General features: G+C 47.3%; 2 protein-coding genes and 3 non-coding genes across 5 annotated transcripts; 1 reads left to right on the top strand and 4 right to left on the bottom strand.

The window, feature by feature from the left end:
• Positions 1 to 9,899: 9,899 nt before the first annotated feature.
• Positions 9,900 to 16,334, bottom strand: RPL27A (ribosomal protein L27a). Its single transcript, XM_088481810.1, has 5 exons — positions 16,252 to 16,334; positions 14,331 to 14,394; positions 11,600 to 11,675; positions 10,249 to 10,423; positions 9,900 to 10,066 (listed from the first exon to the last, which is right to left on the bottom strand). Exons 1-5 carry the CDS (start codon positions 16,252 to 16,254, stop codon positions 9,938 to 9,940), a joined length of 447 nt encoding a protein of 148 aa, XP_088337936.1. The 5' UTR covers positions 16,255 to 16,334; the 3' UTR covers positions 9,900 to 9,937.
• Positions 11,230 to 11,361, bottom strand: LOC148513509 (small nucleolar RNA SNORA3/SNORA45 family). The gene has a single exon (XR_015880176.1). It is a non-coding gene; the product is annotated as a small nucleolar RNA SNORA3/SNORA45 family (small nucleolar RNA).
• LOC148513508 (small nucleolar RNA SNORA3/SNORA45 family) lies at positions 11,851 to 11,983 on the bottom strand. The gene has a single exon (XR_015880175.1). It is a non-coding gene; the product is annotated as a small nucleolar RNA SNORA3/SNORA45 family (small nucleolar RNA).
• Positions 14,479 to 14,609, bottom strand: LOC148513507 (small nucleolar RNA SNORA3/SNORA45 family). Its single transcript, XR_015880174.1, has one exon. It is a non-coding gene; the product is annotated as a small nucleolar RNA SNORA3/SNORA45 family (small nucleolar RNA).
• A 26-nt stretch (positions 16,335 to 16,360) lies between the features above and the next one.
• LOC148513505 (uncharacterized) lies at positions 16,361 to 26,309 on the top strand. Its single transcript, XM_088481809.1, has 3 exons — positions 16,361 to 16,505; positions 20,773 to 20,867; positions 24,281 to 26,309. The coding sequence occupies exons 2-3, from the start codon at positions 20,800 to 20,802 to the stop codon at positions 25,836 to 25,838; spliced, it is 1,626 nt and encodes a 541-aa protein (XP_088337935.1). The 5' UTR covers positions 16,361 to 16,505; positions 20,773 to 20,799; the 3' UTR covers positions 25,839 to 26,309.

Raw genomic sequence — 26,309 nt, 5'->3', positions numbered from 1 at the left:
GTAAAACCTGGACTGTAATGACAGAGTTTGGGAACCTCTGCCTTATAAGATAATACAGTAGCTTCCTCCTCCGACCCTGCACAACTTTAATCCATCGTTCCTCCCCACTCTCTTATTACACGCCCCCATTCATCCACCCCATTCCACCTGGCAGACACTCTATGGACCTCATTCAGAGCCGCTCGCAAAAAGCGAGTGCTCGCTCTGAATGAGGGCGGCAGTTTTTTTCTTTTTCTAAAGCCGGCCTCCTGGCCGCTCACTAAGCTGTGGGTGACCACCCACAGCTTTTGCGAACGGCCAGGTGATGGTCACGACCATCGGGCTTGCGACGAGACCCTTGTGGTAGGGTCTCGTCTGCCGCAAGCCCCAATGAGCTTTCGGCTCTAATAGAGACGGAAGCTCACTACTGACATCACTCGTAATGTCAGTGGGGCCGCCCCCAAACGGGAGGCGTTCTTTCAGGAATGCCTCCGTTTGTCCAGCCACCCCCCCAGCTGTCAATCAACATCGACAGACGTAGCGAGCCCCGGAGCGAGTTAATTTTTCACTCGCTACGGGGCTCCCGCAATGCACAACCATCGACCCGCTTGCGAGCGGGTCTGAATGAGACCCTATACCTTCTCTTTCTCCTACTTTGACCACCCTTCTCCCTCCCCTATAACTTCACTGCTCCCATCAGCATTAACCTGCACCCACCGCCAGACTTCTGCAGAAATAGTCCTCAGGCTAAGTAATACCCACATCCTCTTTTTTTTTTCTCCTGCTCCATAACATCCAACCCTGGGCTCTGTGCCATCCCCCTACCCACCACATTTCTTGTTTCAGCCCAACACTTTCCACCACTCCCAACATTCTCATCGCTCTCCCTCCTTTGTCCTTGGCACTTTGTAGTACGCTCACATCCATCTATTTATTTCATAACTCCATTGACCTGCTCTCCATTACAGGAATATGGCTTATCTCCACTACATCCCCGGCCGCTCGCTCAGCCACACTGCCAGACCCTGCAAACAGACAAGGTGGTGGCAGGGGGTGTCCCACTTTCTCCATACTACACCTTACGTGTCATACCGCTGGAACACTCCCTCTCCTTCCCTTCCAACCTGAGGGCCCAATTTAGTTATACATGAAGTCCCGACAATGACACTTTGCTGGGTGTTAAGTATAGTAGAAAAAAAAATATGGCACGTTTTAAAAGTAAATATATTAAATACCGTAAGTAGCCAGGAGTGTGTGGTTAATAGAATCTGCACTAAATGTCTCTTCTCTTTACCTCGTGTTGCAGTCATTTATCACTCCCCAGTCCTGCTACCTGGCTAATTTATCCCCACTGCCTCTATGGGCCCTATACGTCTCTCACATACATCCTGCCTTGGTCACTCCCAGTATACGTCACCTACCATCCAGTGTGACGGACAATCTTCATCTAGACTTCTGCAACCTTTGCTCCAGTTCTCCAACTTGGTCTTCCTGCATTCTGACCTCAACCACTTCACATTTTCATTAAAACAACTATTATTTCCTATGAGCCCCCCGCCCGACACTGATTAAGCTTCCACTTACAACAGAACCCTCACTTCAGCAATACAGCTCTAAATGCCACCAGGTCTCCGACAATCTAAACTTCAACCCAGGCAAACCATATACCTGCCAACCACACACACACACACACACACACACACGCTCGTGCACGGCTGAGCACCACTGGAGGAAATCTGATGCCAAAGCACTATAAACTATATTTCATCTCACAACACTACAAGGTCACTTACCAAACAAACATCAACGCACCATCAGCTCCTACTCTCCAGTAATGTGGACAGAGTCTCGGCACTCATCTCACCTTGCGGCATCCTCCCATGACCCAGCTGCTCCAGTCCTCCCCCCCATGACAACCATTTTAGCCTATTTCTCTCCCTTGGCACATTCCCATCATCATTTAGACCACGTTCTCAATCACCAACTCGCTCAACAGCATCATCTTTCTTCAATCACCCCCCCCCCCCCCCCCCATGGCAGAGGTTCCCAACCCCGCCATTACAGTCCAGTATTTAAAGATATCCAAGCTTGAGTCCAGATAGTTAAATCAAAATTGACTGAGGTACTAATTAAGTCACCTGTGCTCAAGCATGGAAATCCTTAAAACATGGACTGTTATGGCGGAGTTTGGTAACCTCTGCCCTATGGGTTTGACTCTGAGGTGATCGCAGCAGCATATACGAACGGTTGCCCGCCTGCGACTTGCTGCAAATGCCGCTTCATTCCTTCCCTGGTGTCCATCCAAACGTGTAAGGCGTCCCGCTGTGAGCGCCCATACAGCCTTAGACACACCCATAGTAACTTGCAGCAGCTCTATGGCAGGACGCAGTCTTTCCGTTCGCGTATGGCCTCCTATGTGAGCGGCCCATCGTCTGTACGTGACCATTGTCAAAGACACGGTGACACTCCCATAACACGCGCCATCTCTGCGCTTGCGCTAAGACACCTCCCTGCCACCGCCCAGGGACACCTACTACACTTCTCCCTGTGTACGCCTGCAACGACAACTGCAACACTATACAGACACAATTGGGACACATGCTTGGTGCTATTTAGGCTGGGTAGACACTTACTAATGTGTGTACCCAGCGATGCGATGGTCAACACCAGGAGGTCGGTACACATTACATGATGCGGTGTCGGGCGCCGGCTGCAATCACCTGCCTGGTGTTGCTCATCGCATTGACAGATGGAGCAGCATGTTACTGCAGATCTGTCGATGCGATGAACGACCCGGCAGAGGGCACAAGGGCCGACATAGTGGGTACACAGCCCAATCAGACAACATGTTGTCTAATATGTACCCACCTTAGACTTATGCGTAGTAGCAAAAATAAAAAAAAGATAACATGGCTACGTTACATTAGACATGAGCAGTGTGTACAGCCATGGCCAACAGTTTTGACAATGGCACAAGTATTGGTTTTCACAAAGTTTGCTGCTTCAGTGATATTAGACCTTTTTGTCAGATGTTACTATGGTATACTGAGGTAACATTACAGCATTACATAAGTGTCAGATGTTACTATGGTATACTGAGGTAACATTACATAAGTGTCAGATGTTACTATGGTATACTGAGGTAACATTACATAAGTGTCAGATGTTACTATGGTATACTGAGGTAACATTACAGCATTACATAAGTATCAGATGTTACTATGGTATACTAATGTAACATTACAGCATTACATAAGTGTCAGATGTTACTATGGTATACTGAGGTAACATTACATAAGTGTCAGATGTTACTATGGCATACTGAGGTAACATTACAGCATTACATAAGTGTCAGATGTTACTATGGTATACTGAGGTAACATTACATAAGTGTCAGATGTTACTATGGTATACTGAGGTAACATTACAGCATTACATAAGTGTCAGATGTTACTATGGTATACTGAGGTAACATTACATAAGTGTCAGATGTTACTATGGTATACTGAGGTAACATTACAGCATTACATAAGTGTCAGATGTTACTATGGTATACTAATGTAACATTACATAAGTGTCAGATGTTACTATGGTATACTGAGGTAACATTACATAAGTGTCAGATGTTACTATGGTATACTGAGGTAACATTACAGCATTATATAAGTGTCAGTTGTTACTATGGTACACTGAGGTAACATTACACAAGTGTCAGATGTTACTATGGTATACTAAGGTAACATTACATAAGTGTCAGATGTTACTATGGTATACTGAGGTAACATTATTTACTATATGACTGCGTACGCAAAATAGCATCATCCTTAGAGGTTTATAGGCAGGATATTAGAAGGTATAGGCAGGAGTGTATAGAGGTTCTAATTCAATATCCTTACATTACAGCATTACATAAGTGTCAGATGTTACTATGGTATACTGAGGTAACATTACAGCATTACATAAGTGTCAGATGTTACTATGGTATACTGAGGTAACATTACAGCATGACATAATTGTCAGATGTTACTATGGTATACTGAGGTAACATTACAGCATGACATAAGTGTCAGATGTTACTATGGTATACTGAGGTAACATTACAGCATTACATAAGTGTCAGATGTTACTATGGTATACTGAGGTAACATTACAGCATTACATAAGTGTCAGAGGCTTTTATTGGCAATTACATTAAGTTTATGCAAAGAGTCAATATTTGCAGTGTTGACCCTTCTATTTCAAGACCTCTGCAACTCGCCCTGGCATGCTGTCAATCAACTTCTGGGCCACATACTGACTGATGGCCGCCCATTCTTGCCTAATCAATGCTTGGAGTTTGTCAGAATTTGTGGGTTTTTGTTTGTTCACCCACCTCTTCAGGATTGACCACAAGTTCTCAATGGGATTAAAGTCTGGGGAGTTTCCTGGCCATGGTCCCAAAATGTCAATGTTTTGTTCCCCGTACCACTTAGTGATCACTTTTTCCTTAGGGCAAGGTGCTCCATCATGCTGGAAAAGGCATTGGGGGTCATTTAGACCTACTCGTGAGCGGCAGTACGCTCGCAAGTGGGTCGATGGTCCCCACTGCGCATGCGCACGACGGAGGGAGCCCCGTCGTGCGCATGCGCGAGACCCGGCGAGCGAAGGACTTTCCATCGCTCCGGGTCTCGCACCAAAGGGGGTGTGCTGTCGATGACTGAAGCCGGCCCCACTGACATCACTAGTGATGTCAGTGGGAGTGATTTTGGCTCTGATAAGAGCCAAAAATCACTCCTGGCCTTGTGGTTGGGAAACCCGACCTCAGGGTTTCACTCGCTTGTATATGCTGTGGGTGGTGACCCACAGCTATACGAGCGTCCAGGAGGACGCTCCATATTAATGGAGGAGGGTCCTGATTCAGAGCGAGCGCTCTGGTCAGAGCGTCCGGCTCTGAATCAGGGCCATTGTTCCTCACCAAACTGTTCTTGGATGGTTGGGAGAAGTTGCTCTTGGAGGAAGTTATGGTATCATTCTTTATTCATGGCTGTGTTCTTAGGCAAATTTGTGAGTGAACCCACTCCCTTGGCTGAGTAGCAACCCCACACATGAATGGTCTGAGGATGCTTTACTGTTGGCATGACACAGGATGAAGACTTTTTTTTTCTGGGACGGCTTGGTGTCAAGAAGGGCAGCAAAGAAGCCACTTCTCTCCAGGAAAAACATTAGGGACAGACTGATATTCTGCAAAAGGTACAGGGATTGGACTGCTGAGGACTGGGGTAAAGTTATTTCTCTGATGAATCCACTTTGATTGTTTGGGGCATCTGGAAAAACACTTGTCCGGAGAAGGAAAGCTGAGCGCTACCATCAGTCCTGTGTCATGCCAACAGTAAAGCATCCTGTTCGTATCACTGACCCTAAACTAAATATGCCACCGGCAATTAGCATTGTTATTAAATAGATCTCAGTGTCTCTCATAGTATACAACCAAGACAATAGCAACACTTATGAAGTCTCATCTCCCACCTTGCTACTGCAACATTTTCTTCTGGCTTTAATGGTAAAGGCTGGTGCAAGAAAACCTCTCACAGCTCCTCATCTGCAAACCACCTACACTGGCTCCCTGTGACCTCAAGAATCTAACTCAAATAAGATGCTCTCAAAACCCTCAGCATCACCCCTTTCATACATCCCAAATGTCATCTTGCAACATTCATCCTTAGATCTACCTGACACAGGGATGACTTGTCCTGTGCCGCGGCACCTTTATAGAGTTCCCTATCCACTCCAGATGCCTCTTCCACAAACCTTCAAATGCCTTGACCACCCATCTGTAGTTTAACCGTAATTCAGCTACAACAAACATTTCAACACCCTCCCAACCTAAGTGCTCCTCTGTTTGCCTGTACGCATTTAGCCCGTCTATCCTGCTTTCCACACGGTGTAATGCTGTTGCGCAATGCAGTGTGCCTAGCCTGCCCAACCTTGCTGATGACCACAACAGTAAAGCATTCTCTTCTCCAGAACCAGGATATCTGCAAGCATAAATGGTTAACAGTCATGAATGCCAGCAGCTGGAATTCTAGCGACTAATCCATCTTTCACATCTCCACCTTACATCTCTTCTCAAACTGAGCAGCAGGACATTAATGCCAGTCACCGCTCAGACATTGGGGGCTCATACCTGCAACATTAATGCCAGTCACCGCTCATACCTGCATATTAATGCCATTCACCGCTCAGACATTAGGGGCTCATACCTGCACATTAATGCCAGTCACCGCTCAGACATTGGGGGCTCATACCTGCACATTAATGCCAGTCACCGCTCAGACATTGGGGGCTCATGCCTGCACATTAATGCCAGTCACCGCTCAGACATTGGGGGCTCATACCTGCACATTAATGCCAGTCACCGCTCAGACATTGGGGGCTCATACCTGCACATTAATGCCAGTCACCGCTCAGACATTGGGGGCTCAGTGCTCCTGCACATTAATGCCAGTCACCGCTCAGACATTGGGGGCTCAGTGCTCCTGCACATTAATGCCAGTCACCGCTCAGACATTGGGGGCTCAGTGCTCCTGCACATTAATGCCAGTCACTGCTCAGACATTGGGGTTCATACCTGCACATTAATGCCAGTCACCGCTCAGACATTGGGGGCTTATACCTGCACATTAATGCCAGTCACTGCTCAGACATTGGGGGCTCATACCTGCACATTAATGCCAGTCACTGCTCAGACATTGGGGTTCATACCTGCACATTAATGCCAGTCACTGCTCAGACATTGGGGTTCATACCTGCACATTAATGCCAGTCACTGCTCAGACATTGGGGTTCATACCTGCACATTAATGCCAGTCACTGCTCAGACATTGGGGGCTCATACCTGCACATTAATGCCAGTCACCGCTCAGACATTGGGGGCTCATACCTGCACATTAATGCCAGTCACCGCTCATACCTGCACATTAATGCCAGTCACCGCTCAGACATTGGGGGCTCATTGTGCTTCTGCACATTAATGCCAGTCACTGCTTAGACATTGGGGTTCATACCTGCACATTAATGCCAGTCACCGCTCAGACATTGGGGCTCATACCTGCACATTAATGCCAGTCACTGCTCAGACATTGGGGGCTCATACCTGCACATTAATGCCAGTCACTGCTCAGACATTGGGGTTCATACCTGCACATTAATGCCAGTCACTGCTCAGACATTGGGGTTCATACCTGCACATTAATGCCAGTCACTGCTCAGACATTGGGGTTCATACCTGCACATTAATGCCAGTCACTGCTCAGACATTGGGGGCTCGTACCTGCACATTAATGCCAGTCACTGCTCAGACATTGGGGGCTCATACCTGCACATTAATGCCAGTCACCGCTCAGACATTGGGGCTCATACCTGCACATTAATGCCAGTCACTGCTCAGACATTGGGGGCTCATTGTGCTTCTGCACATTAATGCCAGTCACCGCTCATACCTGCACATTAATGCCAGTCACCGCGCAGACATTGGGGGCTCATACCTGCACATTAATGCCAGTCACCGCTCAGACATTGGGGGCTCATTGTGCTTCTGCACATTAATGCCAGTCACCGCTCATACCTGCACATTAATGCCAGTCACCGCTCAGACATTGGGGCTCATACCTGCACATTAATGCCAGTCACTGCTCAGACATTGGGGGCTCAGTGCTCCTGCACATTAATGCCAGTCACCGCTCATACCTGCACATTAATGCCAGTCACCGCTCATACCTGCACATTAATGCCAGTCACCGCTCAGACATTGGGGGCTCATACCTGCACATTAATGCCAGTCACCGCTCAGACATTGGGGGCTCATACCTGCACATTAATGCCAGTCACCGCTCAGACATTGGGGGCTCATACCTGCACATTAATGCCAGTCACCGCTCAGACATTGGGGGCTCATACCTGCACATTAATGCCAGTCACTGCTCAGACATTGGGGGCTCAGTGCTCCTGCACATTAATGCCAGTCACCGCTCATACCTGCACATTAATGCCAGTCACCGCTCAGACATTGGGGGCTCATACCTGCACATTAATGCCAGTCACCGCTCAGACATTGGGGGCTCATACCTGCACATTAATGCCAGTCACCGCTCAGACATTGGGGCTCATACCTGCACATTAATGCCAGTCACTGCTCAGACATTGGGGGCTCAGTGCTCCTGCACATTAATGCCAGTCACCGCTCATACCTGCACATTAATGCCAGTCACCGCTCAGACATTGGGGGCTCATACCTGCACATTAATGCCAGTCACCGCTCAGACATTGGGGGCTCAGTGCTTCTGCACATTGCCAGTCACCGCTCATACCTGCACATTAATGCCAGTCACCGCTCAGACATTGGGGGCTCATACGGGCACATTAATGCCAGTCACCGCTCAGACATTGGGGGCTCATACGGGCACATTAATGCCAGTCACCGCTCAGACATTGGGGGCTCAGTGCTTCTGCATTACTTTACTGCATTTTTCTCTTCCTACTACCTTATGCATCAATTGCTCCCTACGCCTTGGATTGTAAGCTCACGTACCCATTTTACATTTTGTTGCTCTCACTTTTTTTCTCCATTCGTAGCTTGTGACATAGTACCACTACTGCATAACCAGCAGATTTACACGTTTTGCTTCAAGATGGGTTCAGAGCTATACTTTAGGTTTCATGGTATATGTTCAATCACCCAATTGTTTTACACAGATATTCACCTCTTCACACGGGCTGGGGACATTGGACAACTGGTGAGATCGCCATGGGCTCCCCCATCAGTACCACCCCAGGGAGAGATATTCTACTGCTCAAACTGGCAAGCACCCAAAAACATGCAACAGGAGTTCCCAAACTCTGGAGCATGGTACCTGAGCAGTCTCATCTGTTATTTTAACAAAGACATGTGACCTCATAAATCTGGCCTCAATGCACCATGTGGCAAAGTACACCTGGGGTGAGTGAGCCAACACGTCCCATGTAACCACAATGAGATGTACTGGGACGCACCGGGAGAGTGCACTGATTAATTTGATATATAACACGTGTCTGTGTGTGACAGTATGTAGATGAAGCACAAGAGAACGGTCTGGAAAAATCTGCAGCCTCTGCATGATAGCTCTTTGTACACAGAATCAGACTCGGTTGTACACATCACAAACTAATCAGCAAAATCTCGTATAAGGTTTTGGGGGGGAGAATTCGTTTCAATGCGATTAATAGCCACAGGAGGGTGCCACCGAAGCTAAAGGATTTCCTCTCTCTCTCTCCCTCCCCCCACCCCACGGGATGAGAGGGAAAATAAGACATGAGCGCAGGCCGTGTAGCAGTTTGCCGGCTTAGCACGGCGCTAACAGCCTCCTGGTGGCCAGCACTTTAGTCAGAGAATGCCAGTTCTCACAACTAAATAACCAGGTTGTCGTCAGAACCGGCATTCTCTGACTAAACCAACTCCCGACCAGGCAAACAGCGCAGTGTATTGAATAGCTCCGGTAGCTCCCTCACACAGCTATTCATCACATTGAATTGAATTCCCCCCTGGTGTGTCCTAGTATATCCCATTGCGACTAAGACGCATTCTCAGGCAAAAAATAAAACACGTTTGGCTCAAGCAGAGTCACACGATCTGGTGCACCGAGGGGGGGCTGTTTGGAGCGACTGCAGCAATAATGTATGAGGACACATCTGGACTCTACCAACGGAGAGCTCTAATGGCATCTCTATTTTAGCCCATACTTGTTTGTTCCAACAATAAACCCTTCCCACCTCTAACAGCTCAGTTATATTCAGTCCAGATTCAATTCGTAGCCATTTGTACCAGATGTTGAAGGATTTAATTTTTTTTTTTTTTATACAAGAAATGTTGTTAACACCCAAAATGCACAGATGCCCAGACGCAACAGTGTACAGAAGGTCTCTTTAATGAACGATTCAGCAACATTTATGCCACTAGCACACAAGCGCCACCAACTCCTTTGATCTTCTCCTCCGCACGTCGGCTGAAGAACTTTGCCTTTACGATCACTGGCTGCTTGGGGAGCTTTCCTTTACCGAGCACCTTATAGTAACCCTGAGGGAGGGAGGAAGGTGTTAGGCATAAAAACATGTGGTATAACATTTACAAGAGAATGCCTAACCTCGCCAGAGGATACAACAGTACAATCACATGTATGTAAGGTTACTTAGGCAGGACTATGCAAGGAGAACCATCCCATATACCTCTAATAGTCCCCTCACTACAAAAGCACTTACTGCATGCACGGCATCAATGATCGGTGCTGGCCCATCGGGTTTCTTCGCGTGGTTCAGCCTGGTCTGCTCACTGACGAGGGTCCACAGCTTGTCCAGGTTGATTGTGGGACAGAAATGCTGGTTCTTCTTTAAGTGGTAATGTCTCATACCGACTTTACCAAAGTAACCAGGGTGGCTGGAAAATCAGAAGAAGTCTTAGATGTCTCGCTAGCTGAAAACTCCATCAAGAAAATAAAAAAAAATAAAAATCCTCATGGATTCTTTACAGTGAATTCTGCATTAATGTTATTTAAGGCTATAAACTACTCTAAAACAGGTTCATAGCTGAGGAGCATGAGATGAGTGGCCCTGAGCGGCGATTTTCTTGGCCGGCACTAAGTTACATTAGAGCTACACCCAACCTGCAGCGAACGTTCCCAAATATGAGGTTTCAGAGTGTATATATAGGTGGATACTTTTCTCAGACTGACAACCCTCATTAACACACCCCCGGTCACTGCCTGCATGCCCAGAAATAAGCACGTGGGGATGTTGACAGAGGCCCACAACCCAACTTACAGATCATTTGATGAATATTTAAAATTCAGCCATCCTGAAAGTTCCCCGTCTATAAATGGACATTAATAATTTAAGGCTCCACACCCCTGTCACTGGGGGAGGGGTAGAGACCTGAACTATAAAATCCTTTAGTTTGTGAACATCTGCATATGACCTCATTTCTGGGGGATGTATTCACCTCCCAGCTGCAGGTATTGAGACTGGGGCATCCAGAGGTACCAGGTCTTGGTCTGGCATCTTTGTGGTGTGGGCTGTGTACCACCCACTATCTATGGGTGACCAGGCTGAAGTTCCACCACTGTTCAAAACTGAATATTATACTTCTACATGTTCAGACTGTTGTCACTAGAACAATCTTTAAAAACAGACTAAAGGACCCTCAAAACAGGTACGGAAAAAACAAAATGTGAGATCAAGATAATGAAGTGTCACTGAACTGGTGACTGGTTGAGCTACATTGAGAACTAACCAGTGAATAAAGTACAGTGGTTACTTTCCGAGTACTCTAGCACACCGAGGCCATTAGAGGAGCAAAGATGTGACTCTAGTCTCGCAAGGTACAGAATGAGAAGGCAGCAAAGCCACGGTCCTGCGTCCATGTGCAAAACCACCGGGACCTGCGTCCATGTGTAATGTAAATTAATGCAACAGATCACAGAAATTAAAGAGGCTGCTCATGTATGAAATCTCAAATATCCAGGTTGATCAGAACTGAAGATAAAAAAAAAAAAAAAAAAAAAAAACACAAGCCATGAAGATAGATTCTCAATAAGATGGTCATCTGTACACTCACTATTTATCAAAGTTAATTCTGTGGTGATGCATACCACCGGCATTACCGCGACCACCAGGATGCTTCCTGTGTTTGCCTAGAAACGGGAGACAAAAAAAAAAAAATTAAATAAGACCATATCACCAATGGGTACTATAGATAATCCTAATCCACAGGCCAAGGCCTCTATAAAGCATTAGCTACATTGTGCAATCAAAAAGAAACACAACACACCCTGCAGTCGTCACAGGCGTGAGACGAGCTTGGGGCTATAATGTCACTGAACCGGTGACTGGTTGAGCTACATGGAGAACCCACCAGTGAATAAAGCTCAGTCATTACTCTCCGAGGACTCTAGCACACCAAGGCCACTATAGGGGGCAGAGATGTGACTCTAGTCTCGCAGCAGACACAAGAGGAAGGACAGCGGGATATAGGGACATACCAAAAGAATGTTGTGGGATTTGTTTTTTACTGGATGCTCACAATAGATGTGAGGGGGGAGGACCCCAGCAGATTAGAGTTATCTGCACCAGTCCCTCAATGTGGACTGCTAGATAGTGACATGTACCAAGTTCCAGAAAGCAGATCATAATCCCCAATTGCCAACACCAGCTTTAGAGCCACATTTCACCAAATTGTCTGGAAAGTGATGAGAAGTATCTACTCCACGACTTGATCCTTTAACGCCATCTCCAGCGCGCACACACACACGGCTTACCATCTGTAATCTTCCCTTCCGCAGGGTATCTTACCATCATTATTGGAGTATACAGTGATTACTTATTGTCAGGAAAAATTCTGACCCGAAACTGATTCCAGTCTCCCTTCCCCCTCAAAGCTACCAGAGACTTGTCCAAAACTCACCCCACATAAGATATTCCACCTTTGGTCCATATATTGCTCCCAGAGAGAGTAATGTGGTCAATGACAAACTCTGAATCTAACATACATTGCTACCATAGAACACTCCTGGAGCTTTCTGCTGTATTCCCATTGCCAAGCCCTCACTTCTTATACAAACTACAGCCCTCATTCAGAGGCTGTCGCAAGAAGCGACCGCTCGCTCTGAATGAGGGCGGCTGCTTGCCTTTTCAAGTGCGGCCTCCTGGTCGCTAGCTAAGCTGTGGGTTACCACCCACAGCTTTAGCGACCGACCAGGTTGATGGTCGCGATGGTCAAGACCATCGCGGCTTGCAACGAGACCCTAAGGTTGAGTCTCGGCAACCGCAAGCCCCAGGGAGCTTCCTGCTCTGATCGAGCAGGAAGCTCCCCACTGACATCACTGTTGATGTCAGTGCTGCCGTCCACAAAACGCCTCCGTTTGTGAAAACCACCCAAGCCCCCACTCCTACAAAATGGGACGAGCTGTCGATCAACATCGACAGCCGTCCCTTTTGTAGTGAGCTCCGGAGCGAGAGAATTTCTGTCGCCCCAGGGCTTGCGCGCACGTAGTGCAACCGCTGCGCGTGCGCAGGGCCTAAACATCAACCCGGTTTCGAGCACTCAACGCTTGCGACCAGGTCTAAATGAGGTCCTACATTACCTAGGCCTACAGTACTCCATCGTATCCTGGTTCTCCTGCTTCACTTTCTTTCTCAGCGGTACCATAAGGCTCATCCACAGGGCATCCGCTCCAGCTATATCACTTTCCTTGGACACTAATGAGCTTGCTGTATTTCAGTATCTCTATGCAGGTGAAACCCAAACCTATCTATGTCCCCATTCCCAGGTATGGGACTCTGTTGGGGGCTGCACCCACACTGGAATTTCCTCCCTTCACATCCATTCAGTTAACCAAATTCTCAGACTACCCTCCTTAGGCCACGCTACCTATACAAAACATACATTTATTCCCGTTTTAATTGCAAACCCTCTGATTGGCTCAAACACCTGCACACACTATTTATCTTAGAATCTGCCTGGACTAATATGCTATATGCAGCATTTAGCCTCGGTACATCAAACTAATTGTGCTACATATTATAGCCCTGAGAGCAGGGCCCTCGGACCTGTCCGTTAACACTAAGGGGTAGATGTACAAAGTCTTGGAGAGAAAGTACCAACCAGCTCCCGTCCTAACACAGCCTGTACCATGACAGTTAGGAGCTGATTTGTTGGTATTCCCTCACTTGAATGCTTGATACATCTCCCCTGAAGTACATATAGCTAGCTATTGGCTGCCATTTATGCTGGCAGGATATAAGTGGATGTTATTTTGTTTAGTGTAGTTTAAATATCATGGATAGTGTTAACCTGGTTGGCAGGGGGACACTACCTTCTTTTGTACCAGTTTTTACATGTCCCCAACAAAGTTTAGTGCAGTGAGACAACCTGATCCACTACATGGGCCATAGTGATTGGCCCTCCAACACCTACCAAAGGGCCGCACATTAGTCCATTTACTAAGCAGTGTTAGGAGACAGAGTGAAAAGTGATAAGAAAGTGATAAGGTGCCAGCCAATCAGCTCCCAACTGTCATTTTTCAAACAGCCTGTGAGAAGGCAGGTGGGAGCTGATTGGCTGGCACCTTATCACTTTTCACTCTGTCTCCTAACACTGCTTAGTAAATAGACCCCTTAATCTCAAAAGTAATTTAAAGTAATACATTGGACAAACAACCTGTAATAAGATATCAGCAGGCCTTCTCAATAAGCATTACAAGCTGTAATAGATATAAGCAAGAAGGGTCTGAGAGGTGCAAGTAGAGGCTCTGAAGGTTTCCTATTGCCCATCACTGACACGCACTCACCGATACGGCCATGTCCGTGGCTGACGTGTCCACGCAGCTTCCTGGTCTTTCTTAGCTTAGTAGGCTGTGGGAAAGAAGTCACATAATTAGCGGTTATAATTACAATAAGATCATATTAAAGCTGAATTTGTAAAACATTTAGTATGATAGATGTCACTGAACTGGTGACTGGTTGAGCTACATTGAGAACCAACCAGTGAATAAGATCAGTAATGACTCTCCGAGGACTCTAGCACACCAAGGCCACCGTCAGGGCAGAGGTGTGACTCTAGTCTCGGGTGGGGACACAGTAAGCAGGGGGTTCTCAACTCCAGGCCTCATGTACCAACAGGTTAGTTTTCTGAATTTCTTTAATCGTACAGTTGCATTCACCTATTTTGCTGGGTCAGCAATTATCCCACCTAAAGAAATCCTCAAAACATGACCTGTTGGGGTTGAGACCTGGAACTGCTGTCATAGAGGAACCCCACTATCAGCTAGGTAATGTCCAGCACAAGGGCCAAATAAGTTATTCTCCATTTACAGTTTGCAGAAATAGCCTGAAGCCTATAGATAGGTAAAACTCTTATTTCCAAGTGTGAATCCCAGGCAGATGAGTAAAAACACCACAGCATGGAATTATTATCCCAATAACAAAATGGTTAAGAACCAACACACCTCTAATAGCAAGATATATGAATAGCAGTATATATGAGGCCATAATAGAGCTCTGAGCAGGACAGGTGTGTGGTGTATGAGGCACAGGTACTGGTTAGATCAGTCGGGATACACTGATGTACTATGGAACACAGGGCAGGACACAAGGCACTGAATAAAAGCACAAATGCTACAATGTATATAGTGTTTAATTCTGTGCACTGAGGCAGAAGTCACAGCTGTGACAGTCGGGAGGCCGGACGTAATCCCGACCGGCGGCTTCCCGACTGTCTAATCCCAGCAAGGCACTGATGACAGGCGTCGAAATCCCGATGCCTGTCATTAGACCTACATCGGGACGTGGAGAGGCGCAGGGGGGCAACTTAGGGTTAGGCTGCGGGGAAGGGCGGGGGTTAGGTTTAGGCATGGGGGGGGGGTAAGGTTAGCATTAGGCACCCCTAAGGGAGGGTTAGGGAGTAGAATTAGGTTAGTAAAAGTAAATACTTACCTTTTGACAATCGGGATTTTTCACCCCTGTTGGGCTGCGGCTGCCAGGATTTGTCCCAACTTTTTTTGAAAATATATATATATATATTACATACACACTATCCAGGCATTAGCAAGGCATGTAATATATATATATATATATATATATATATATATATATATTACATACACACTATCCAGGCATTAGCAAGGCATGTAATATATATATATATATATATATATATATATATATATATATATATATATATATATATTACATACACACTATCCAGGCATTAGCAAGGCATGTAATATATATATATATATATATATATATATATTACATACACACTATCCAGGCATTAGCAAGGCATGTAATATATATATATATATATATATATATATATATATATATATATATTACATACACACTATCCAGGCATTAGCAAGGCATGTAATATATATATATATATATATATATATATATATATATATATATATATATTACATACACACTATCCAGGCATTAGTGTGCGTGTATAAAATATGTATATATGATTTAATCTACTGCACATAAGAGCAGAGGACTCCGGGGCAGCGTGAGCCTCTGCCTCCCCCCCCAGCACATGCGGCTCCCCGGCCTCACCTGACATCACCACCCCCGATGCTCCGCAGCCCCGGCCCGCGACCTCCCAGCCCATCCCCCGGCTGCCGTTGGAGCCCGCCCAGACCCCGGCCCGCACCCCCAGCAGCCGGAATCCCGGTCCCCGGACGCCGCGCCTCGGGCCCCGCTACTTACCATGGCGGCGGCTGCAGGAGAAAGAGAGCGATCCCGGGAGATCCCGCGAGAAGTCACCTCCGCCGGCGCCGCGCTGATCTCACTTCCGGGGGGGCAGGAAAGTCTCGCGACGTACCTATGACTCCGCCCCCCCTGGGTGAGAGTCGAGATCTCGCGAGAGCAGCGACGGTAAGCACTAGGGGAGAGCAGCACCGAGCGACTGGCGGCCCTGGCTGGCCTGCGGGGCGGACATTTTGTGGAAGACACGTGATCTGGTACTGTATTTACTGGCAGACGTATGGCCGTGTCTGGTGCACCCTGTATCTCCATAGTAACACATAGTAATACACAGGGGCGCTTTATACCCCCATAGTAACACATAGGGGTACCACAATAACCCATAGTTACACAAGAGTACCCTATACCCCCATAGTAACACATAGGGTTACCCCATACCCTCATAGTAACACAGATACCCTATAGTAACACATAGGGGTACCCCATACCCTCATAGTAACACAGATACCCTATAGTAACATAGGGGTACCCCATACCCTCATAGTAACACAGATACCCTATAGTAACATAGGGGTACCCCATACCCTCATAGTAACACAGATACCCTATAGTAACACATAGGGGTACCCCATACCCTCATAGTAACACAGATACTCTATAGTAACATAGGGGTACCCCATACCCTCATAGTAACACAGATACCCTATAGTAACACATAGGGGTACCCCATACCCTCATAGTAACACAGATACTCTATAGTAACATAGGGGTACCCCATACCCTCATAGTAACACAGATACCCTATAGTAACATAGATACCCTATAGTGACACAGGGGTACCCTGTACCCCACTTTAACACAGGAATATCTTATACCCTATAAAAATACATAGGAGTACCCAATACGCAATAACACACAGGGGCAGGATACCTTATAACAGGGGTGCCCTATACCCACATAGTGGTACCCTATTAATAATAGTGATACCCTATACCCTAGAATAACAGAAGAGTACCCTGTACCTCCATAATGACGTTGTGGTCTTGGGTTCGTTTGCCACTACAGCCCTGTGTGGAGTTTGTATGTTCTCCCCATGCTTGCAGAGGTTTAGCAAAGGCCGCTAACTGGCCCTGGTGTGGGTGCTTGCTGCATGGGGTTACACAGGATATCAGCACTCCGCCTTGTCCTCACCTTTCACACAGGTTACAGGCTGGCTGAATCTCCCCTAAAACAGATCTCCAAGTGCACCAACAATCAATAGATGATCTCTTACACTGATGTACCTGCTGGCACACACTAGGATCCTCGTTATATAATTAACAGACCAGCATTGAAAGGGTTGATACCCCACTATAATACACAGGTATAGCCTATCCCCCACTATTATAGCCAGGTGTACTCTATACCCCACTACTAAACACTACCTATCTCTATACCCCCTTATAATACATGGCTGTATCTTCTTTCCCATTACACTAAACTTCTGTACCCCTGTAACCATACAGTCGTTGCCACCATTTTAAAATGGTTACTAGGACACTTTGCATCTAAGAATATCAGGCGATCCTGTCCTAGTGGCCCTTGGCGCACCACAATCCAGGTCATATTTACTGAATTTTATTAGAATATATTTTTTTTTTTATTTGTTTATTATTTTAAACCCTTAGGGCCTGATGTACAGTTGAATGTCTTTTGTACCAATAAAATGGCAGCCATAAGATGCATCTGACCAATACAATTTGCGCAGGTTGCAGGATATGTCCAGCTCTGCAAGATTATCATCATTATGGGGCTAGAGATTCTGTACTGCCAGACAATTATCACAGAGATAGTAACATGAATATGGCAAACGATGGTACGGATACATAAATGCAATTAGCCATGATAACAAGTACACAGATAGTCATGTGCTACCAATTATAGCTGGCACTGATACAGGTACGGATTCCATGTGTGTGAGCGACCAAAACACACTGCAGGGTCCGAGATGAATGGAGATGAGACATGGGGTAGGGGGAGCTTACACTCTGCAAGAATGGGATAATGAGACAGGATACGTTCAGTAATCTGGCACATGGGATTCCAGCGATCAGAATGCCGGTGCCAGAACCCTGACACCTGTCAGAATACCGGCATAACGATCACCGGAATCCCGAAGGTAAGTAGCGGGGTTAGGGCTAGGCACTAATGGGGGAGGGTTAGGGCTGGGCACTAATGGGGGAGGGTTAGGGCTGGGCACTAATGGGGGAGGGTTAGGGCTGGGCACTAAGGGGGAGGGTTAGGGCTAGGCACTAAGGGGGAGGGTTAGGGCTGGGTACTAAGGGGGAGGCTTAGGGCTAGGCACTAAGGGGGAGGGTTAGGTTTAGAGTGCAGGGAGGGGAAGGTAGGGTTTAGGATACTGACCAACAGGTGTCTGTATCCTGGCCCTGTCAGGATGTCAAACTAGATGTGGATGCTATTTGTGGAGAAGTCATTGTGGAAGCCAGAGAAGCGTATGCGTTTGCTGAGAGATAATGTGGCGATAGAGTAGGGGGCTAAGAACTGAGCCTTGGGGGTCACCAATAAAGGAAGGAGGCAGAGCAAGAACCAGAAGTAGAGACACTGATAAATCAGACCTATATCTGAGTACGCTGATCTTGGCTTAGGCCGCAATTTTGCTGACACGCCCCGTTACCCACGCCCACGGCCTTGATGTTATCTGTGACTGCACCCTCAGAGTCACACCACGTATCCAGTATGGCCGTATCTTATTCTCCTTCATAAGAATACCCAGAATATGCCCTTTTGTCACGCAGGAAGCATGGAAGTGAATATACACATATAAAACTTATTTGCAACTGGTCAGGGGCAGGTAAACATAGATGATTAGCATGACGGTCACCAGCACGTGTGAACCACTTGTGATTGGCTGCTTGTGATGGCACCCCTGCTGCCTATTGGTGCTTTCTTCGTTGCTCGGGCATAGATTATGCTTTTGTGAGCAGGTTTATGCAGATTTTTTTCATATGTGAGACTGGGGATTTGTTTCTGTTGTGTTAGTTAAGTATTTAACGTTTTATTGAAGCCTGATATTTAATGTGTATTATGCAACAAAAACATTGCTATGAACATGGGCGTCGGTATATGTGACGTATGCTGGAGTATACCTGGCACATATACTACTGCTGCTGACCTACCCGTTTCTTCAAGATAGTTGCAGCTTTGCATATACTGTATACGCTACTGCAGCTTTATTAGTGGACGGAAATTGCGCCTGCATTTAGGGGTGTTGTTGTGGAAAATGGTTTCCCCGCCGAGGGTCTAAAGGGGGGTATCCACTAGACGATAAAGTTGAACAATTGAACGATAATGATAAAATAGTTCGATAATCGTTTGAACATCGTTTGCAAATCGTGCAGTAATTGTTTCTAACGATGTACGATGCGCGCTCCCGCTGGTCGTTTGATCGTCTCCTCCATCGACTGAACATGCAGGTCAATTTCACTTGATTGCTTACACATCGTTTACACATCGTTTACACATCGTTCACGCTGAATGATCAAACGATGAACCACTGTCTGCCCACTATAACTGAAAGCTCTCAATCACAGATTAAAACAAAGGCCCTCATTCAGAGCCACTCGTAAGCGGCAGCTCGTTCGCTCCGAGCGATGTTTGGCAAACTGCGCATGCGTACGGATTGTTATACGCATGCGCGAACCAGTCAGTGCGGCCAAAATTCATGTGCTCGCAAAATAGCGTATGCCTGCTAATTTGAGTGACAGGATGAGGCGTATGTGGGTGGTAACAGGGGAAGGTTCTTGAAAACGGGGAGTGGAAATCAGAACGCAGGCATGCTTAAAGGTCAAAACGGGCGTTTTATGGGTGTGCATATTTAAAACAGCAGCGTCATTGACCACGTCACTGGGTTATTTTATAGCCAGAACTGCTCGCAAAATTGTGGTAGCAAAAACCAACCCCAAGAATAGCGAGCAGTTCATACGCTTATCGATGTACTCGATTAATCTAATAAATAGCGGACATGACGTAGGATGCGAGCGGCCAGGGGGCGCAGTTTCCCAAAAAACGACCGCAAGTTTTGTTCGCTCGTTCAGACCTAGAGGCGTGAACAGACCGCAAACAGCGAACGGTTCATTTGAATAGCCACCCCTATTTTCTGGACGAGCGAGCGCAAATAGCGACCGGCTCTGAATCAGGGCCAAAGTTTATTGTTAGATCTTTTGCAAATCGTTCAGAGTGGAAGATCATATTTCAAGGGAGACTTCAAGGGAAAATCGTTAAGAGGTTGGACAGGGATAAAATCGTCTAGTGGATGCCCCCCATAACTCTATTATCTTCAAAATCTATGTTTTGTGGACAGACAGAAATGTAAATTGACCTCACTTTATCTGACAGCTGTTACAACTCTGTACTACTTCAGAAGATATTAGTCTGGTAACTATTTGGGTCTGTGATTTGTAATTTGTCTACATGAATCTGTGAGCATCAGATAACCATCGTTACTTACTTTACATCTTTTTCCAGTGGATACGGAAGATCAGCAGAGGAGACATGACGGTGTGCGCAATATTCGGGTGCAAGAATCGCATGCAGAAAGGCTGCGGGAAGCATTTCTTCAGGTAAGCTGTGCTATAGGCCTTGGTGTACGGTGCGCTGTAAGACCTGGAGCACAGCTGAGATTTAGTTATTGTCCATCGGAGGACGTGCCCACCGTCACGCAATTCTGGCTTGATTCCATCCTTTATATCCGTAGGGATAATTCGTTTCATTTTGTTGCCAATGGATATGATGGCGGTGCTGTAAATAAATGACTGGAAGGGGGGGCAGCAAATGTGTAGTAAAATTTGACCAATAGAAAAGCGAAGTACAAAGGGCCTCATTCCGAGATGGACGTTAATGCAGCCGCGATAACGCAGGGAACGCAGCTGCGCAAATACATTAATAGTTCCAAAGCTTACCCGAGCATAGGGACGCCCAAAGCTGCCTTCTCATATGCGCACAACGTAGCTTACCTGTGTAAATATCTGCAACATCGACACACATCGAGCAGCCATCTTTAGCATAGCGGCAGGTCTGACCAGCCGCAATCGCTGCCGCTCTCTTGGCACGCACAGAGCTCTCGTGCTGCGTATGTAATCGCAATGGCTAATTTTTTCACGCCCATGTAACGGTGTTTAGACGGTAAGACACACCCGCTGTATTCTGATACAATCGTCCGCGTGCGTAGTGCAGCTTGTATGCCTGCGCAATTGCAAATCGCTCTATCTGCGTGAAAATCACCATTGCGTCCCTCTCTGAATCAGGCCTAAAGACAGTACAAGTTGGAAAAAGAACCCTAGCAAAACAAATGTAGACTTCCCCCAAGGGTTTATCTTGAACATGAGACAAATTCTTAGCTATGGCGGGCAGTCTACGGGGTCATTTACACGGTGCGGAATGGACACTCCAGAACCTTAAGCACCATTAGACCCACTGTTGGCCTATTGCTGCAAGTGTACTAAGATCTCCCCCAGGGCACAAGGCACCGACAGAGGGCAGAATTTGGGCAGCTGGAATGTGTTCTTGACAAAGTACGGAGTAGGCGCATGTAGCTTTGCAGAGCAGTAATGAGATTTCAGTTTAAGGAGAAAGATTATTGAAATGCGATGAAGGGTTGGAGCAGGCACACAACAGCGTTCCATTTCTGCGCAGAGGACCACAGGGCCATTTGCAATCCAGTATTTTCCACCTGGTCAGAGTTTGTAGAGCTCTAGTCTCATCCTGATTTGAATGGGGTCATCCAGTTGCACTACAACACAGAAACTAATTTTGAGTCACTTATTGAAGTAAGTGTAGTTGTTGGTCTTCACCATTTTCTCCTTGGTTTGTGTCTTCAGGCTGCTATTAATGATTTATAATCCTGCACAGCAGAATGCCACGGCAACCACAGTCACATGATGTACTGAGCAGAGAGGCTTTGGGACGTCACTGTGAACTCTCTCTCTGTGTACTATAAATATCCCATTTTCCCTTTTTTGCCTCCATTTGATATACTGGGAGATGTTAGCCTGTGTCTGGCAGCCGTATATTATTTGCAACCTGCAGACAGAATTTGAAAGGGAGATAATGAATTGTTAAGTGAGGGTCAGCTCTACCTTCTAACATGTGCATGGATAGAATAATGATATAATGATCATCTGCCCCTTACCTAAAACGGTTTTCCTAAATTGTAAATTTCATGACTTGCAGAGGAGAATAAAAGACTACTTCTACACCCGTGTCACACTGCCAGCAATAACCCGGACTATTTCACGTGAACGCGCTGCAACCTTGGATATTGCTCAGTGCGAAAGGGCCCAGTCGAAATAACGCGGGTCAAGCGACACGGCATTTCAACCTGGGAAACGAGCAGGGTTGAACACTGGTTCAACCTGGCATGCAGTGCAGTGTGAACAGGTCACCCGGATAGATGTGACCTGGGATCCATTCACAGCATAGGAGGAGCCGGCGCTTAGAGATTTTCTCATCTCCACGCGCCAGCTCGACACTTGACGGCGGTGACGTCATCGACCCAGGAATAAGCCGCCAGTCTGAAAGGGGTCTCAGCCAGGTCGCACCGGCATGGACCTGTGGGCCTGATTCAGACCCGCTCACAAGCGGGTCGATTGTTAGCCAGTGCACACGCGCGAGCCCCAGAGCGAGCGCAAAAAGCACTCGCTCCGGCGCTCGCATCCAAAAGGGGCAGCTGTCGATGTTGATCGACAGCTCGCCCCGTTTGGAAGGCGGGGAGGGGGGGTGGCTGGGCAAACGGAGGCGTTCCTGCAGGAACGCCTACCGTTTGTGGGCGGTCCTACTGACATCACTCGTGATGTCAGTAGGTGGTCTTCCTGCTCTATTAGAGCAGGAAGTCCACTGGGGCTTGCGGCAACGAGACCCTACCGCAAGGGTCTCGTCGCAAGCCCGATGGTCGCAATGGTCTTGACCATCACCTGGCCGCTTGCATAAGCTGTGGGTGGTCACCCACAGCTATGCAAGCGGCCAGGAGGCCGCAACTTAAAAAACAAGCGCCCGCCCAGATTCAGAGCGAGCGCTCGCTTTTTGCGAGCTCCTCTGAATCAGGCCCTGTGTACATAATCCCAGGTGCGAACCCGGCAATGCGGTGTTAAAGGGGTATTAGTGGTTAGTTTCTGCAGATCGGAGTAATTAATCCAGACCGAGTGAAAAAAAAATATTTGCAATAATTTCAAACTAGAACTGAGGGCCTGATTCAGAGGCGCTCGTAAGCGGCCGCTCGTTCGCTCCGAGCGATGTTCGCACATATGCGTATGGGTCGTAATGCGCATGCGCCAACCAGTCATTGCGGTCGGAAATCGTGCGCTCCTAAAACAGAAAGGGCCTGCTAATTTGAGTGACAGAATGAGGCGTTTGTGGGTGGTAACAGGGGAAGGTGCTTGAAAACGGGGAGTGGAGATCCGAACGCAGGCGTGCCTAACGGTCAAAATGGCGTTTAATGGGAGTGCATAATTAGTAAGGGAGTGTCATCGACCACGTAACTTGGTTGTCTTTTAGCCTGAACTGCTCGCAGTGATTGCGGGAAGTAAAACCTACCACAAGCACTGCGAGCAGTTCAGACGCCTTTCGATGTACTCGATTAATCTAATAAATACCGGAGATAACATGTGATGCGAACGGCAAAGGGGCGTCTTTACAAAATAGCGAGCGCATGTTTCGTTCGCTCGCTCAGACATAGAGGCATCAACAGACCGCAAAGAGCGAGTGCTCAATTTAAATAGCGGGCCCCTTTTTCTGAACGACCGTTCGCAAATAGCGTCCGGCTCTGAATCAGGTCCTGAATGAAGAAACAAAGACATTAAAAAAAGTGTATTTGTTGCTGATTGATTTTACCCCACAGCCAGAGCAGGAATGTGATATGTGTTACTCTCTATATACACGCTGCTTATACACATGAACAATGATGGTATAATAACATCACCAGCCTGCCTTATACATCAGATCTATTTACTGTTTGAACTCTATGACTGTCACTTTGCAGGTTTCCCATGAAGGACCCAGAACGGCTGGCCAAGTGGGTCGAAGCGGTCCAGCGCGACGACTGGATACCGACGGTTCACAGCAAAGTCTGCAGCGACCATTTCACAGAGAAAGATTACATGATACGCCCAGGAGCAGCGTGCCCCTACCTCCGTTTGGATGCGGTACCGACGTCCTTTTACCCTGCCCAACGGAGAAGGAAAACTAAGAAGAGAAAGTATACGAGAAAATCAGGGGGATCCCCAGCACTCAGTCAAATTAAGGTGACGATTGAGAATGTGTCAAAGGATGGTCCCTGTGAGTCCATAGTGTGTAGTAGCCATGAACAGATGATGGAAGTGCAGGATGCACAGGAAGTGGAAACACAGAAACAAGTGGTACAAGATGGGGATCAGCGTGAGGAAGCACAGGGTGGGAAGCCAGGGGGGGAAGCACAGAGCAAGGTGCAGGGGCAGGTAGCGCTTAGTGAGAAGCAGGGGGAAGTAGAGGAGAGTGAGCAGCAGGTTGTGGTAGTGCCAAGCAAGAAGCAGGTGGATGTAGCGCAGAGGGACAAGGAGGGGGAGGTAGCGCAGAGCGTAAAGCAAGGGGAGATATCACCGAGGGAGAAGCAGGGACAAGTAGCACATACTGAGAAGCAGGTGGAGGCGGTGAAGAGCAATAAGCAAGGAGAGGCGGCGCCGAGCGAGAAGCTGGGGGAGGTGGCGCCAAGCGAGAAGCTGGGGGAGGCGACACCGAGAGAGAAGCAAGGTGTGGTGGCGCCGAGAGAAAAGCAGGGGGAGGCAACACACCCGGGCGAGAAGCTGGGAGAGGAGGCGGCGCCGCCGCAGGGGGAAGAAACACAGGATGAGCAGGCAGCAGAGATGCTAGTCGATGTGGAGGATACACAGGGCAGGAAGAACATGGCAGGGATTAAGGTGGAGAAAGGTGAGGCTGAGGCGCAAATGTCAGGCCTGCCAAGTGAAAATGGCGTAGACTATATTCCGGTGGACCACGCGTATTCGGCTGTCACTAGTGACAAGGAGAATGATGTTCCCGCTCCTTCTGGGAACCCCAAAATTGTTAAACTGAGGAAAAAAATTAAAACTTTACAAAAACAAGTACTCAGGCAGGGCGTGAAGATAAAGAGCCTGAAGCAATCGCTGGTTGATTTACGGAGAAACAACCTGGTGGAGAAGGATCCGGAGCGGATCCTCTCGGAGCACTGCAGCGGCCTGGCTCTGGCTTTGTTTACAAATCAGCTGAAGAACGGACACAAAAGGTACAACGCCATCCAGTACTGCGGCCTGATGAAGGAGTTTGCCTTAAATCTGTACCATGCCTCTCCAAAGGCTTATAAATTCTGCCGATTGTTCCTGTGCCTGCCGCACCCCGTATCACTGAGACATTGGAAGATGGCAAGCGAGGGGAACCCTGAGCCAGTAGCGGGGGAACCTTTACAGGACGGACCAGTACAGGTGGAACCTTTACAGGACAGACCAGTACAGGGGGAACCTTTACAGGACGGACAGTTACAAGAGGAACCATTACAAGGGGAAACGTTACAGGAGGGATCTTTATGAATGAACCTTTCCAGAATTGTTCATTTTGGCTCCATATGTCGCCCCATTATATATATATTTTTTTTTATCCATCGGGAATTAAAACTGTCGCTACACTTTGTTTTTTATTAGATAACCCTTTCTCTGTTCGTTGAACGAGGCAGGTCCTTTTACGTACATTATGGAGCTCCAAGCAATGTTTGCAGCTCCTCGGTGATGGGCGTGATCTGGGCAGTGATGGTGGTCTACTAGACGAGAACACCCATCCATACTGATAGTGTGTTTTGTACGAGCCAGAGTGCGTCACCTATACACAGTGAAGGCCGAGCCACTCTTTAGCAGTACACCGAGGCGTTCTGAAGAATATCAGCTCCAGCAAACAAAGCAGGCCACCTTAGCGATGTGTGTAAGTGACTGGTCTTGTGCTGTCTGTTCCCTTTCACATTGAACGGTCCTCACTTCTCAACTTATTAAAATAGAAACTGTAATTTG

Source organism: Taudactylus pleione, unplaced genomic scaffold (assembly GCF_031769625.1).
Source record: "Taudactylus pleione unplaced genomic scaffold, aTauple2 ptg000278l, whole genome shotgun sequence".
NCBI lineage: Eukaryota > Metazoa > Chordata > Amphibia > Anura > Myobatrachidae > Taudactylus > Taudactylus pleione.
Note: the sequence above shows the minus strand (reverse complement) of the source record. Positions and strands in the feature narration are given on the sequence as shown.

Excerpts from the sequence above, each read along its gene's own strand:
- RPL27A (XM_088481810.1), bottom strand. Across the intron at positions 11,676-14,330 it reads CCACGGACATGGCCGTATCG|GCAAACACAGGAAGCATCCT; the intron begins GTGAGTGCGTGT and ends TCCCGTTTCTAG. Across the intron at positions 10,424-11,599 it reads AGAATTAACTTTGATAAATA|CCACCCTGGTTACTTTGGTA; the intron begins GTGAGTGTACAG and ends CTGATTTTCCAG.
- LOC148513505 (XM_088481809.1), top strand. The coding sequence starts at position 20,800 with ATGACGGTGTGCGCAATATTCGGGTGCAAGAATCGCATGCAGAAAGGC. Across the intron at positions 20,868-24,280 it reads TGCGGGAAGCATTTCTTCAG|GTTTCCCATGAAGGACCCAG; the intron begins GTAAGCTGTGCT and ends GTCACTTTGCAG.